We start from the raw sequence: 13980 nt of genomic DNA on the forward strand, positions 1-13980 counted from the left end.
TGTAACTGGAAAGAATCCACTTGAACAGAAGAACATGCAGTTTCCTTGAATTTATACCCAGGACCCTCGCTGCCCTGGGGCAGCAGTGCTAACCACTGTACCACTATACTGACAATGGAATTCCAGATCCATAACTTTGGAATAAGGATGGGATCTGAGGGGTGGCTTTGCGGGGCTCGGTACGAAGGGGGACTTGCCGTGGGTGTCGATGGTGATTGGTGGAAACTCTGGACATATCCTGGGGCCCTTCTCGCTGATCGCTTCAGCTGTGGTGCCATGACTGATGGAAGTAATTATGACTCTAAGGTTCACAATTCTGTGACACGCAAATGTCAAATAGCCAAGACTTGGTCAGGCTCTACAGTGTAACGACAGTGTTGCATGGAACACGTGTTTGGAAAACTTTTTGGAAGGTCAGTTTCAGTCTTAAAATGGATCAAGGAGACTACAACCCAATATGAATGTATGCATGTTAGACTGCACAAGCCTTTCCAACAACCAACACAGGCACTACTAACCATCGACCAAATCTTACAGAGGAATGCCAGTGCAGAGCTCATACTGCTGGCACAATTAACTTAATATTAGGCTAATTAAAGTACATCTGTTATTTTCTTTCTAAATGGTAATCAAAATGTCTGTGAAAAACCTGTTGCAAAAGAAGCAAGTAAATTAAACTGGTTTAATGATGTTGTTGCTCAGTGATATTTATGCAAAGGTCTTCTAGGGGGCAGATGTTTAAAATGTCACAATACCAAGTGCATGAATCCCTACATGTGTGTGGAGCTGACATCTGGGCTCATAAGGTGCCCGAAAAATGAAGAATGCAGAAATGATAAGCTCAGATTTTTATTTTTTTTTTGTAATAGGTGGACGATCCGCGCTCGTGTGACCAACAAGAGCTCCATTCGTACGTGGAGCAACTCTCGGGGGGATGGCAAGCTATTCTCCATGGAGATTGTTGATGAGAGTGTAAGTGTATTTGTACTCTGACTGTTAATTTTTGTGTTTAAAAAAACAAAAAAAAAAACCCCACCAAACATCTCCTGATTTAGAAACCATTTGGACATATGTTTTTTGTTTTAAATTAAATATTTATATTTTTCCACAGGGAGAGATACGAGTGACTGGTTTCAACCAAGAAGTGGACAAGTTCTACAGTCTTATTGAGGCTGGCAAGGTGAGATGTTCCTTCAGATAATGATTCAATATGTCCTAATTATTATGCCAAAACCGCCTTTTACTGTGCCGTCAAAGACTGATTTGGCTGTAGATTGTGCTATCAACAGCTGCCAGTACTTTGTGAGTTAAAACCACAGAGACTATGAATGAGTCATCTGGCTGCACTGTACCCATACAATAAGCTGCTTATGATCATCTGCCAGCCTTTGTTGATCACCTCTCCCCCTCCCACTGACTGCCTGAAGTCCTATCTTGTTTGCACCATTCAGTCAGGTGAAATGCTACCCAGATCTCTGATTAACATGTGGTTCATCCATCTGTGTGGGCCAGGTCTACTACATCTCCAAGGGCTCCCTTAAGCTCGCCAACAAGCAGTACACATCAGTAAAGAATGACTATGAGATGACACTCAATGGCGAGTCCACCATTATCCCCTGTGAGGACAGCTGTGACGTTCCCATGGTGCAATGTGACTTTGTCTCTATCGGTGACCTGGAGAACAGAGACAAAGATGCTATTGTTGGTAAGGAGTAGAAGTAACAATCTAGACAGGAATTTCTGAACCCAGCATGTGTCTTTAAGGTCCCACATAACTGTGTCAGTTCTTTCTTTTGTTCGCACAGTTTATTTTGAGAGGTGAACTGATAAACAGCCTGCAGCCTTTAACTGCAAATAAATGGCACTTTGTGTGAAAAAGAAATCAAAAGTGCCTTTGCATATTCCTGAAATATTATCAGCAAAAAACTCAAGTCTGGTTTTCCTGCTGAAAATTAGACTTGTGACAGTTTATGTTTTTATTTGTCAGTGTGTTTGTGGGTATTTGCAAAGTCCAGTGAGTGAAGCTGGCAGGTTGAAACTCTCAAAGTGCAATACTGTTAAGAAGACGGGCTGTATAAACATAAAAATTTAGCCTGTAGTCCTCATAAATATATGGCAAAGGCCGATCTGTTCACCAAGTCTTCTCGTCAGACAATATCCATTCATTTCATTAAAGCCTCTTAATCCTTCCAACATGTTCCCCAAAAAGTACAGAGAAAAAAAAAAACTGGACATCTATCACATGAGAGAGGTGTGTCATGTGTGTCTGAGTACCTCAGACGTTGGAGACATAATCTAACATGCAATGAATTAATTTGTATTGGTGCAAGACTTTCATCAGACAAATGGTTTGTGACAGAGAGAGACACAACCTCACCTAGGAATTGGCTGCGCAATCAAGCAGTCGGTAATTAAGAGAAGCACAATAATCAGTGCAGCAAAAAATCGTAAAGGTACATCAGGATTTTTTTTTTCATTAAAAGATTTCGGAAAGTCTCAACTGGCTAAAATTAATTCTGAAAAGAAATCCTACACTATGCTGACATTTTTCATCTTAAAGTACAAAATATTGCATACAGCTTGCTACACCTGTCATGAAAGAGAGCATGTTTCTAAGAACACATGCAATAATTTTTTACATTATTTTTAAATCATTTGATTTTTGATATTGGGGAACCATTTGGTATAAGCTTGATTATTCAGAATGGGCATATCTAAATCGTTGCGATTGACATTTTACACCCCCTTATACCGCAGTACTTTAGGAGGATGATATTTTTAAATGGTAGCCATGTTTCCCCAATCTATTTCATGAGACATTAATTCTGATGTTGCCTTATGTAACCGGAACAATAGAGCAGAATTGCATAACGCAGTGCACAGGGGAGCGATAATGTAATTTTCAAACTGCAGGTGACTATGAGGCCTAAACGCATTACATTTCTCTTAACTACTGTGTATTACAAAAAGCACAAATCAACCAGCCGGTGTTCTGAGCCCAGCTCCAACAGAGGCGTTCCCGAGCGCCCAATAATAAGTGATCATAAGGTGAGAATAAAGTCTGAATTGGAAAGTCGAACTGGATATGCTGGGAGGTTGAGGTAATTACACTATACGAGCAGACAGATAAAAGTGGTATTAATAAACCTGATGACAGTAATGGCCTGTAGTGCAGATTGACTTTGGGCCCTATGGTAAGAAAATGAGAACCTGCTGTCATAGGTAAAGTGAGGCGGTAATAAGAAGCTGGCTTGTAATTCTTTCAATGGAAATTGCTTTTTGAGTAACTTCTCTTCTGCCTGCTAGGTAGCATCAAGAAGTTTTGTAGTGGTTAAATGTGTTTAAAATCCTCGGTGGCTCAGAGTTGGAGTTTAAAAATGACTGCTGATGGAGATGCCGGTTTACTGTGCTTGATTGCGTTAGTCAGTTAAAGCCCTTTACTGATTTCTCTCCAATATTATGGATGCAAGTTCCTGGCGTGCTGGCCTCTGACGTCTTGAATGAATCGCCAACTGCCAATTTGTGCCGTAAGCTGTGGGACATGGAATGACCTGTGTGTGGATGTAATTGTGTATGGGGAAAAAAACAAATCAGACACAGTATTTATTTGTTTGTGTGTTGTTGTTTTTGTGTTTTGTGCTAGATACTTGTAACTCTGCTGTAGGCTGTGAATCACAAGGATGCGGAATAGAAAAACAAATGCTCTCTGCTTTGTATATCCTTTTACAGATGTAATTGGAGTGTGCAAGAGTGTGGACGACATATCCCGCCTGACAACCAAGTCCAACCGTGAAGTGTCTAAGAGAACACTCAGTCTGATGGATATGTCTGGGAAGGTGGTGACTGTCACACTGTGGGGAGAGGAAGTGAGTATGGACTTGACAAAAAGTACAAAATGTGTAATGGAACGTGTCTAGACTTTTCAAATAAGTGGTGAAAGTCATTAACAGGTTTTCAGTGCATCAACATGTTAAAGCTTTCTTCTCAGAACAATTTTCTTTCCAAAAATTAATTATTACCTGAACTAAATTTAAGCAGATGGTTTTATTCTACGTAGGAGGGATAAAAGTAGTTGGTGTAAATGATAGATACTGGTCTAAAGCTAGAGCCCAGTGACTTGTAAAGCAAATGCCTACGCTAAATCATCCTTGTGTGCAGCTTTTAATCCTTAGTTTTTGGTTAGAATTATGTCAGAAAGGCGTTGAATGAAAAAGGTTCTTCAGTGCACTCGGTGGTCACAGGTGAACAGCTCTGAGCACTGATTTAACAGTGTGCGTGTTGCGTGATAGAAGGCGATAGATTTGAAGTTATTGACTACATTTCCTGTCACTGTGTGATAAAGTAAGCGTGCTCTTGCAGTTGATTTTTACCTGTGGCTCAGAGGGACTGCGCTGAGTTCACCACCAATTCTTTTCCTCCAGACAAGAAGCAGTGTTCCCTGTATTTGTTCGACATTTACACTTTCTCCAGAGGGATTCAGAGAACTGCACAAGATGTATAGTTTATAAAGAACAATAGATTTGCCAAAAATCAAGTGTTGGAAATATTTCCCCCAATATATGAAAGCTTTACTGTTGCGCTGCTCTTCTTTCTTTGGTTTTATGAGCTGAACAGCAAGTGTGTTTAGTTTTATCTTGTTAGAAGGCAAAATATGTTTGACATTTGATTTTTATTTATTTACTTTTTTTTTTTACCCTGCTGCTGCCACTACTGGGGGAAATCAGACCTCTTGTAATCCTTAGTTTCTAGTTTTAAGGCAAAAACAATTTAAAGTTATGGCAAAACTAATTGAATCCAAAATGAAACCACATAACCAAAACGATAAAAATATAAAGTGGGGGTGCTGTGTAAAATGTAGATTAAAAACATAAAATTATATGCAAGTCTCATAATCAAATGTTCAAACTGATAGATTAGGTGGGGGGGGAGTCATTTTGAATTTGATAGCATCAGTATAACTCAACATCTTGACACAGGGCCATGTTTACCACTGTGTAGTGTCCTTTCTTTTTTTAACAACACCACAGTCTCAGAACTGAGACCAGCTGTTGGACCTTTGGGAGAGAATCGTTGTCCCGTGTTTGTCTAATATAGGACTCTAGCTGCTTGACAGTCCTGGGTCTTCTTTGTTGTACTTTTCGTTTTATGATGCTTCAAATGTTTTCAGTTGGTGAAATATGTATATTGCAGGCAGGCCAGCTCAACACCAACCTTTTTCTGCTATGAAGCCATGCTGTTGTAATATCTGCAGTGTGTTTTAGCCTAGTCTTGCTAAAATATGCAAAAAACCCCCCCAAAAAACAACAACATATATAGCACATATGTTGCTCTAAATCCTGTATGTACCTTTCAGCATTGATGGCGTCCTCCCAGACGTGCAAGCTGCCAATTCCACAGGCACCCGTACACCCCTATACATTCAGAGGTGCAGGTTTTTAATCTAAGAGCTGATAACAAGCTGGATGGTTCTTCTCCCCTTTAGTCCAGTGACACAGCATGCATGTTTTACAAAAAGAATTTCCAGTTTATATTCTTCTGACCACAGAACAGCTTCCCTGTTTGTCTCGGTCCATTTTAAATGAGCTTTGGCCCAGAGAAGACAGCAGTGTTTCTGAATGTTCACAAATGGCTTCTTCTTCGCGAGAGAGCTTTTAACCTGAATTTGTAAATGGCATGGCAAACTGTTCACAGACAATGATTTGAGGAAGTGTTCCTGAGCCTATGGAGTAATTTCCATGACAGTCTCATGCCTGTTTTTAATGTGGTGCCGCCGGCCTGAAGATCATGAGCATCCAATATTGATTTTCTGCCTTGTCCTTTGTGGACAGGGATTTTCTAAATCTTTTGATGAACCTCTGCCCATATTTATTTAAAACCATAAAAGATCTCTTTGTCCAAAAACACGTATATCTGATGTTGTCAGTTTGCAAAAATGAAGGAGAAAGCAAATTAAATATTGTATTTCTTTCTTTTCATAGGCAGAAAAGTTTGACGGATCTAGCCAACCTGTCGTTGCCATTAAGGGGGCAAAGCTTTCAGACTTTGGAGGCCGGTCACTCTCTGCATCCTTCAGCAGTACTCTTATGATCAACCCAGACATCCCTGAGGCATATAAGCTCAGAGGCTGGTAAGTAGGCTCGAGTTTCATAGATAATGCAGTGTAGAAATTGCTCATGTGTTCTTGCAATCATACAAAGTGGCTTTACAGCAAGTGTAAAATCTGGTATATATTTATTGCCATAAGGCTTTACTTATTTTTTTCACAAACTTAAAGACTGCTTCATAGATGCAGATATTGGTTACAAATAAAGAACTCTAAGGATTTAAAAGGCAGCTTGCATTTCCCAAGTTGTAAGAGTACATACACTGATTCTCATTATCAAGATTAGCTTTCCCCCATTAGCCACAATTTGGGGGTTGCTTCAGTGAAGCATTAGATAAAAATGAAAATCACATTTAATCTATGAAAATGTGTCTTTTGCTCTTCTAATCGCCTTTCAGAAGAAACGAAATCCCGACTCATTTCTGTGTGATTATGTTGATTGTAGCATATTTTTTTTTCTCTTGCTGTGTGCGTGTGTTTGCGTGGCTATGGTGTGTGTATATGTATGTTGTTTGTGTGTGTTTTCACTTGAACACATACAGTTATGTGGAAATTAGCCATAAAGTGTCTTCATGGCTCTTTCTGTACATGTGGTCATGTGTGTTGACGCTTAGCTGAATTTATTAAGAGGTGGATGCTGAGTTATAGAACAGTATGCTGACAATATGTCTGTGAAGGTTCTCAGTCATCCAGGTCATCGTAGTCAAAGGAGCTTGGAAAGAAAAGCGTCTGGACTTCTTTAAGTTGCTTGAAGACGTTTCACCTCTCATCCGAGAAGCTTCTTCAGTTCTAAGGTCAAATGGTGGAGAGTCCCAGATTTAAACCTAGTGGGAGTATCCCCCCACAGAGGGACAAAAGGACCCCCTGATGATCCTCTAATCGCCTGAGCCAAGGTGTGAAACTGGGTGTAGGTATAAGGTGGGGCCAGGTTTCACAATGAACACACCCGAAACTCTGGCTGATTGGGACCCACACCCGTTTTCACACCTTGGCTCAGGCGATTAGAGGATCATCAGGGGGTCCTTTTGTCCCTCTGTGGGGGGAAACTCCCACTAGGTTTAAATCTGGGACTCTCCACCATTTGACCTTAGAACTGAAGAAGCTTCTCGGATGAGAGGTGAAACGTCTTCAAGCAACTTAAAGAAGTCCAGACGCTTTTCTTTCCAAGCTCCTTTGAGTATGCTGACAAGTTTACAACATTTTTTTTTAAAATATTATTATTATTATTATTTTTTTGCATTATGTGCCAGGTTTTCAATTATCCCCTAGTGTTCAACATGACCTGAAATAGCCGTGCACTTTGTGTGAGACGTGAGGTGGGTAGTATTTTTATAGGCTGCGCGTTAGTTTGTGTTTCGATTGGCACATGATTGATACATGAGGCAGTCCTCACATGGACTAAAGAGGGTGGTACTTAACCTTACTCTTGCACTGTGGCGCACTAATGGATCTGTCCTCTGTATTGATCCTGCTTAAGCAGGCTGTGTCTGACCCCTCCTCACTGACATGAAGGCAAATGTCTATGTTTGTGAGTGGAGGGCCAATCGATTGTATCCAAAGGGTTTTTATTTATTTACCTTCCAATACCATTGTCTGCTCTACGCTAAGAAATAAGACACTAAACAGTTGAAATTTATTTTGTGACAAGTCGGCGTAATCTTTTCTTCTGCCTTATAAAATGTGACTGGGTATTTATACTCGGGACCTGATCTGCATAATCGGAGCAGTGAAATGTGACTCTCCTTTGCAGGTGAGAAGGCAGCAGACGATAAATTATGCTCAAAGTGGCTTTTTAATCTAATGTATAGGGTGATGGTAATTTCTTTATGATAGTTTTTGAACAGCCGCTGGCTTCTCTGAATATTTTAGATCTCATTTCTCAGAATGCCAACTACACTGAACTTCTCTGAAGTTGAGCATCATCAGGACCACTCTGGGGTCCTACGCTTTCTTTTACTTGTACACCATGAAGTCCTTAATCGCATTTCCAGACCCTTGCAGCAGACTTTATACACTTACTACATTCTCTCTTCCCTTCTCACGAATGGAAAATGCCAATCCTGACTCATTTGTCAAATGAAAAGCATTGACAAGCATTGGTAGACAGTACCATTACATAGCTTATCTGAAAATGTAGCCTTAACTGTCTAAAGCTGTGAAGATGAAAATAATTGCTTGTTATAGTTATATGATATATTTGTAAAGGCTATATCCAAAATTATATCTAGGTAACACAAGAAGAAATTTCTCTCTCTTGTACCACTGATTGCTGTGAAACGTGTAACATGGATTTTGTGCTGTTGATAAACTTGGGCCATGGTTACAGACTGTGTTTCTCTCTCTTTCTGTAAGCTGAGACATGAAATTCACAAACAGAGATAAGGGAAGGAAAAACAATTAAACTCTAAATTAATCTTTTGATAATTGTTTTTTCTAATCTCGCACAGAAGAGAATCCAAAGTGTTCTCTCCATCAGCCAAAAAAAAAAAATCTTTTAAATGTGCCAAGGCTGCTGAAACATCATTGTTTTACTCCTGCAGAGGCATCTTAATTTGATTGTGTTTTGGCGCAGACCTTTGGGACCTTCTCAAATGAATAGTCTATCCTTGGTGAGCTGTTGTCTCAAACTCATGCAGCATATTAGCAGTGCTGCTCAGTGCTTGCCAGTGGTCTTATATAGAAAGCTGAGTAGCATTCCTTTGGCACACTAATTAATCTGGGAGAGGCAAAAATACAGTTTAGGGCATATGTATTTGAATATTGGCAGTTTTTATTTTCCATGTTTACCAAAATACATTCAAGCTAGTTACATAAAGGATCTGAGCTTGAAGTACAGATGACTTTAAGCTTGAATTTAAGGGCATTCACATCCCAATTAGATGACAAGTTAAGCAATTAAAGTTCTTTAATGAGAAACCTTAGGGTTTTCAGGTGACCAAAAGTAATTGGACAACTGTTACAAAGGCCATTTATAGGCAAGTTTGGTGTGTTCCTTCATTAAACATGTAAAAGGACTAGATTTTATTCCATGTGTTCCAAGCTGTGTTACAGTGAGCCCAAAAAAGTCAAACTCGGGAGAGATCTGGCAAGACAGCTACCAAATTGACAGTCAAGTAGACTTTGCCAGGCTTACCAGCAAATATGTTTATTTTGGCCCCTCAATGTCTACAGTGAGGACAACAGTGGTGAACACAGAACACTTAATTTATCTTCATAACAGTAGGCTACTTATAAATAGAAGACCTCATACAAATAAAAACATTTCACAAGATCGAAACCAGTCATCAATTTGGTAACAGTAAGGTCAGGTAAGACTGCTTTAAATAAACTAGAATTGTCTTAAACCAGAATGATGGTACAAGACTATGAAGAGGACCTGGAAGTGCTCACGATCTAATGTGCACAGCATCTTCTGTAAAACATGGTAGAGCAGTGAGATGCATGGGAATGTTTGGTTTCCTGTGGGACTAGGGTCACTAGTGTTTCTCAGTGATGTAACAGAAGACCAAATGCCTTAGAAGTATGAAGTATATAAAGATCCACTGTCTGCTCATTACAGATGGGCATTAACTCAAAAAGTAATGTTAACATAACCTAAGAGCTTTTGAAGTCGCAACAAAGCAGAAATCTCCAGGACTGAAAAATGAAGCCAACATGCAGTGCCAAAAATCACAGCCCCTCTAGTAGAGCTGGGCGATATGAGATTTTTTCATATCACGATATGTTTTTTTCATTTCAGGCGATAACGATATCTATCACGATATAAGCCAAATAACTATATTTGTAAGATTTAAATGTGCCGTTGCTCACAAGTAAAATGTGAAATAATCAGCAGCTTGTTTTTATTTAAATATTGATTTCCCATAATAAATTCAACAGGGTAGATGTACTTAAGGAACATGAGACTTTTTCAGATAAATAAAGGCAAATATTGCAAACTACACAAAAGGCAGCCGCTAAAGCGTTTAAGTTTCAAAATAGAACAAACGAAACAAACTACTAAATTGTCAATTCCACTTAGAAACAAAATATAAATTCTAAAAATAAATCTTAGTTTGTTTTACAGAAGAACAGACAAAACTGACTAACTTTTGTCAATATCAAATAAACTGAGAACTAAAAGGAAATTCTCAATCTCTCCTTGTTGTATAGCTTAGCTTTTCAAACAGTTTTAACAGTTACTTTAGTCTGACAAAAGCCGAATGACGAATTAGCGCTTCCAGTCAGAGACTGAGGCTACGTCCACACGTACACGGGTATTTTTGAAAACGGAGATTTTCCGTTTTCGTTTTAAAAAATAATCCCGTCCACACGTAAAGGCAGAAATGAAGGAAAACGCTGCTATGAACATGCCAAAGCAGCAGGTGGCGCTAGATTCCTAACCGTGAAGAAATGTTGGCCAATCAGAAGTCTAGAAGCCTCGGTGGGAAAAAGTAAACAAAGCTGGGACATAGAAGCAGAACCGAGTCGTATGTGTGGAGGGACAGTAACTGTGTGTATATGTAAGCATTTAAACACTGCAGAGAGTAGAATTAACAGTAACAGTATTGTAGAAATTCATTTCACCGAAACAATAACGTGGCGCAGTGTGACGCATGCACCAGTTTATTGTATTTCCAGACTTGCTTTCGGCACAATTTACAGTGCACGCTACTCTGTTTTTTGTCAGACTTGAAATAGCCGAAATACCTTCACACTACGGAACTTCTATGGCTCTTCCGTTCGACAATCTCTCCGGCATTGGAACCATCATCTGTTTTCTCTTCGGTCACGCTCGGTTGATTTTTCTAGTCGGCACACTCATTTCCTCCATTACCCGCTGGCTCCATTACCCGCTGGCTGCTTCCCAAACAAACACACGTGCACTTGGCACTTGTGCTGTATGTAACAAGTCACGCGACGTGACGCTGCGGCTGTGATTGGTTCGGCTCTACGCTACTTAATTTGGATTGGCTGACCTTTTTTTTTTTTTTTTTAAGAGGACAAGAGCGGCGAGGTCTATCGCGATAGCTTAATTTCTCTATCGAGTAAAAGTTATATCGCGATACATATCGTTATCGTTCTATCGCCCAGCTCTACCCTTTAGTGGCCACTTGAAGCTGAATCCCCATAGTCCCATGTTAAAATGCCCAAGTTTAAGGCATTAAAATGCACATTTACAGTCTACCACAGACAACTTTTTCTTTTTCAATAAAATGCTACTATTATATTAGCTTACTTAAAACTAACAAGAACATGCTGTTTACGTATCTCTGTGAACAGTTTATATGACAAGATTTTGGGGAATAGTTTGTTAGTAACAGGCGAAAAGTTAAGTGCTTCAATAAGTTAAGTTATATAAATCTAAATAAAATAAAAATGCATTATGACAAAAAAAAAGTGTTCACTGTAAGCTTATTTGGTCTAAAGCGGCACTTTTGCGATGACGAGGTTTCCAGCTGTCTATAATTCCCAAGAATCACAGCATCTCCAAAGTATTGGTCAGAATTTAATCTTACTTACTTAAGTAATTGGTCTTCACCCAGATTGGGCCATTTTATGGGAAATAACCTTAGAATTGTGATGAATTGTGAGTCGGATAAGCTCCTTTAAAGCAGAGTCCAAACCAGTGGGTGATGGCACTGTGGCTACATCCATCCTTTATATACTGGTCTATAATCTCAGACCAGTCAAGCAGCATTGGGCAGAAAGACCAATACACAGCAAAAACACATGAAGACCACTACAGTGAAAACCCTGGCGAAGCATCACAAAGCAAACCCATCCTTTGATGTTGACATGTTATTGACTACAGGCAACAGAGTGCAAATGACTACAGAGTCATTTGCATTGCCTGCAAATGACTCTTGACAAAGTACTGAAATTGAGTAGTTTATTTATGATTATATTAATTTCTTATGGTAACAGAGGGTTTCATATATTTTGGTTAACCCTTTGAATTAAAGCTGAATTGCAGCTGTTTCTTCTAAACTCTATTGGTGATTAAAAAGACCAAAAAAATATCCCTGTTAAAACATTTCATGACCTTGCTGGAGAATTCATTTATTTTGGTAACAATCCAGCACTAATATTCTTGGCCTTCTGTTAGTCTTAGATGTTTGTACCTTGTTCTGAGACATCAGAGTGAAGGCCTACGCCCTTTGCAGGAATCTCCAGAATCAGACTTCACATTAGCATTTTTTTGTATCTAAATGTGAAGTTTTGGTTGTCCATTAGGTGGCAACAGCACATTTAGATCGCCTTCCTGTCTTTTCCTAAAATGTCAGGTGGTGTAGTCCCTGTTCTGACACTTTTGTCAGGTTTATACTCTTTTTTTTTTTTTTTTTTTTTTTTTTAAAGCTGTCAACCTCAGACATTCGTCATCAGCTCATTTAGTCACAGTCCAAACTGACATTTTCTGTCTTGCATATTGTGACTACAGCATTTGGATTTGTGCATAGCGCATATGTAATTAGGCCAGCTAAGATGCAAACAAATTTGAGCACAGTTGTGTGGAGAACATGATCTATCATTGAATTGACTGTTATGTTACCATAATCTTTAACTGTGCTGTATTGATTTGATTTAGAAAAAGTAAAATATGTTGCTTGGACGTACAATGTACAGCTTATTGCACCAGCAGCATCTGTTCTTATATAACTATCATTAGGTTACAGCTTTAAGTGTTTAAGGTATGTGCTAACTAAAAATAAAGACAAGATGATAGTTTATTAAATTTTAATGAAATTTGCAGATTGTGATCTGTGAGTTTAATAAACTCAGCCGTCTGCTCCTTGCTATCTAAAATATAACAGGACACTGGAGTATATTCTCGAGCATCTCACACTTCTGATAATCAGTTGTCTGCTTGACGTTTATTCAGCTGTGTAAAAAGCCAAACCGATTTACTCAGGAACAAATAAAATACTGAAAAAAGCCAAACAATAACATTTTTAAGTTATCTAAGTGACTTATATATCATGTTTAACCTGAGTAGCGAAAGATCGTGGTGGGTTTTAAAACGATTTGCCGGGAGTCCGGTGTTCTCACCGGCTCTAGTGAGCCTTGAACCCCGGCTAGCTATCGAGCTGTTGGATAACAGACGTCTTCGAAAACGTTGGAGCGCTTTTGAAAATATGTGGTGTCTTGATAAACTGAGCAGATATTTGAGGTTTACACAGCTACATTCTCTCCTGAAAATAAGTTAAATGTTTATTTTGTGACCCAGAAAGAATAATAAGAGTAATATTAAAACTAACTAGTTGCCGCCATTGTTGGAAACTGAGCTGGGCCGCGCTATGAATTCTGGGATAGGTTGGGCCACGAAGTATACACCCGGACCCATCCTTCAAATCTGGGGAAATGAAGGGCGCATTTGTCGGAGTCTTCGAATTTGGACAGTCTTTGTCGTGTCGCTGTAAAGTAATCGGCCTACAAATGTGGGCACAGGAGGATGCGGTTCCCGAATTTGGACACAGCTACGATACCGGACACTGCTTCTTCTTCTTTCGGGTTTAACGGCAGCTGGCATCCTTGTACATGCAGTGCTGCCATCTTCTGTTTCAGTCCGTTATTACACTCTTAAATTCTACTATTTATTCCTGTGTCTTTTGGGATCTTACAAAGCTTCAAACGACGCGTCAACTATTAAATTAGTCGTCAACAATTTTGATAGTCGACGTAATCGTGGCAGCTCTAGGCTGGAGCTTAGTCTTCCACCATTACTTCATGTCCCTTTATCTGACATGTCCCCATTCCTGTACAGTGACACTTGACATGTCTGTGTTATGCACATTCATGCGTCTGCCAACCTCCAGCCAGATATCATGGTGTTCTTGTCTTACTGAAACCACTCTGCTCCAGGCCTGGATCTTTCCACTCTCACTTGTCTGTTGCAC

At 39.4% G+C, this 13980-nt stretch overlaps 1 protein-coding gene across 2 annotated transcripts in view; it reads left to right on the forward strand.

Annotated features, from left to right (window-relative positions):
• Positions 1-13980, forward strand: part of rpa1 (replication protein A1) — a 35648-nt gene that overhangs the window by 6528 nt on the left and 15140 nt on the right. For both annotated transcript variants that reach the window (XM_080888290.1, XM_080888289.1), the window contains exons 8-12: positions 870-972; positions 1112-1180; positions 1513-1705; positions 3730-3866; positions 5979-6127. In XM_080888290.1, coding sequence (XP_080744416.1) covers positions 870-972; positions 1112-1180; positions 1513-1705; positions 3730-3866; positions 5979-6127 — 651 coding nt within the window. The remainder of the gene's footprint in view (positions 1-869; positions 973-1111; positions 1181-1512; positions 1706-3729; positions 3867-5978; positions 6128-13980) is intronic.

This window comes from Rhamphochromis sp. 'chilingali', assembly GCF_963969265.1.
Source record: "Rhamphochromis sp. 'chilingali' genome assembly, chromosome: 8".
Lineage (NCBI taxonomy): Eukaryota > Metazoa > Chordata > Actinopteri > Cichliformes > Cichlidae > Rhamphochromis > Rhamphochromis sp. 'chilingali'.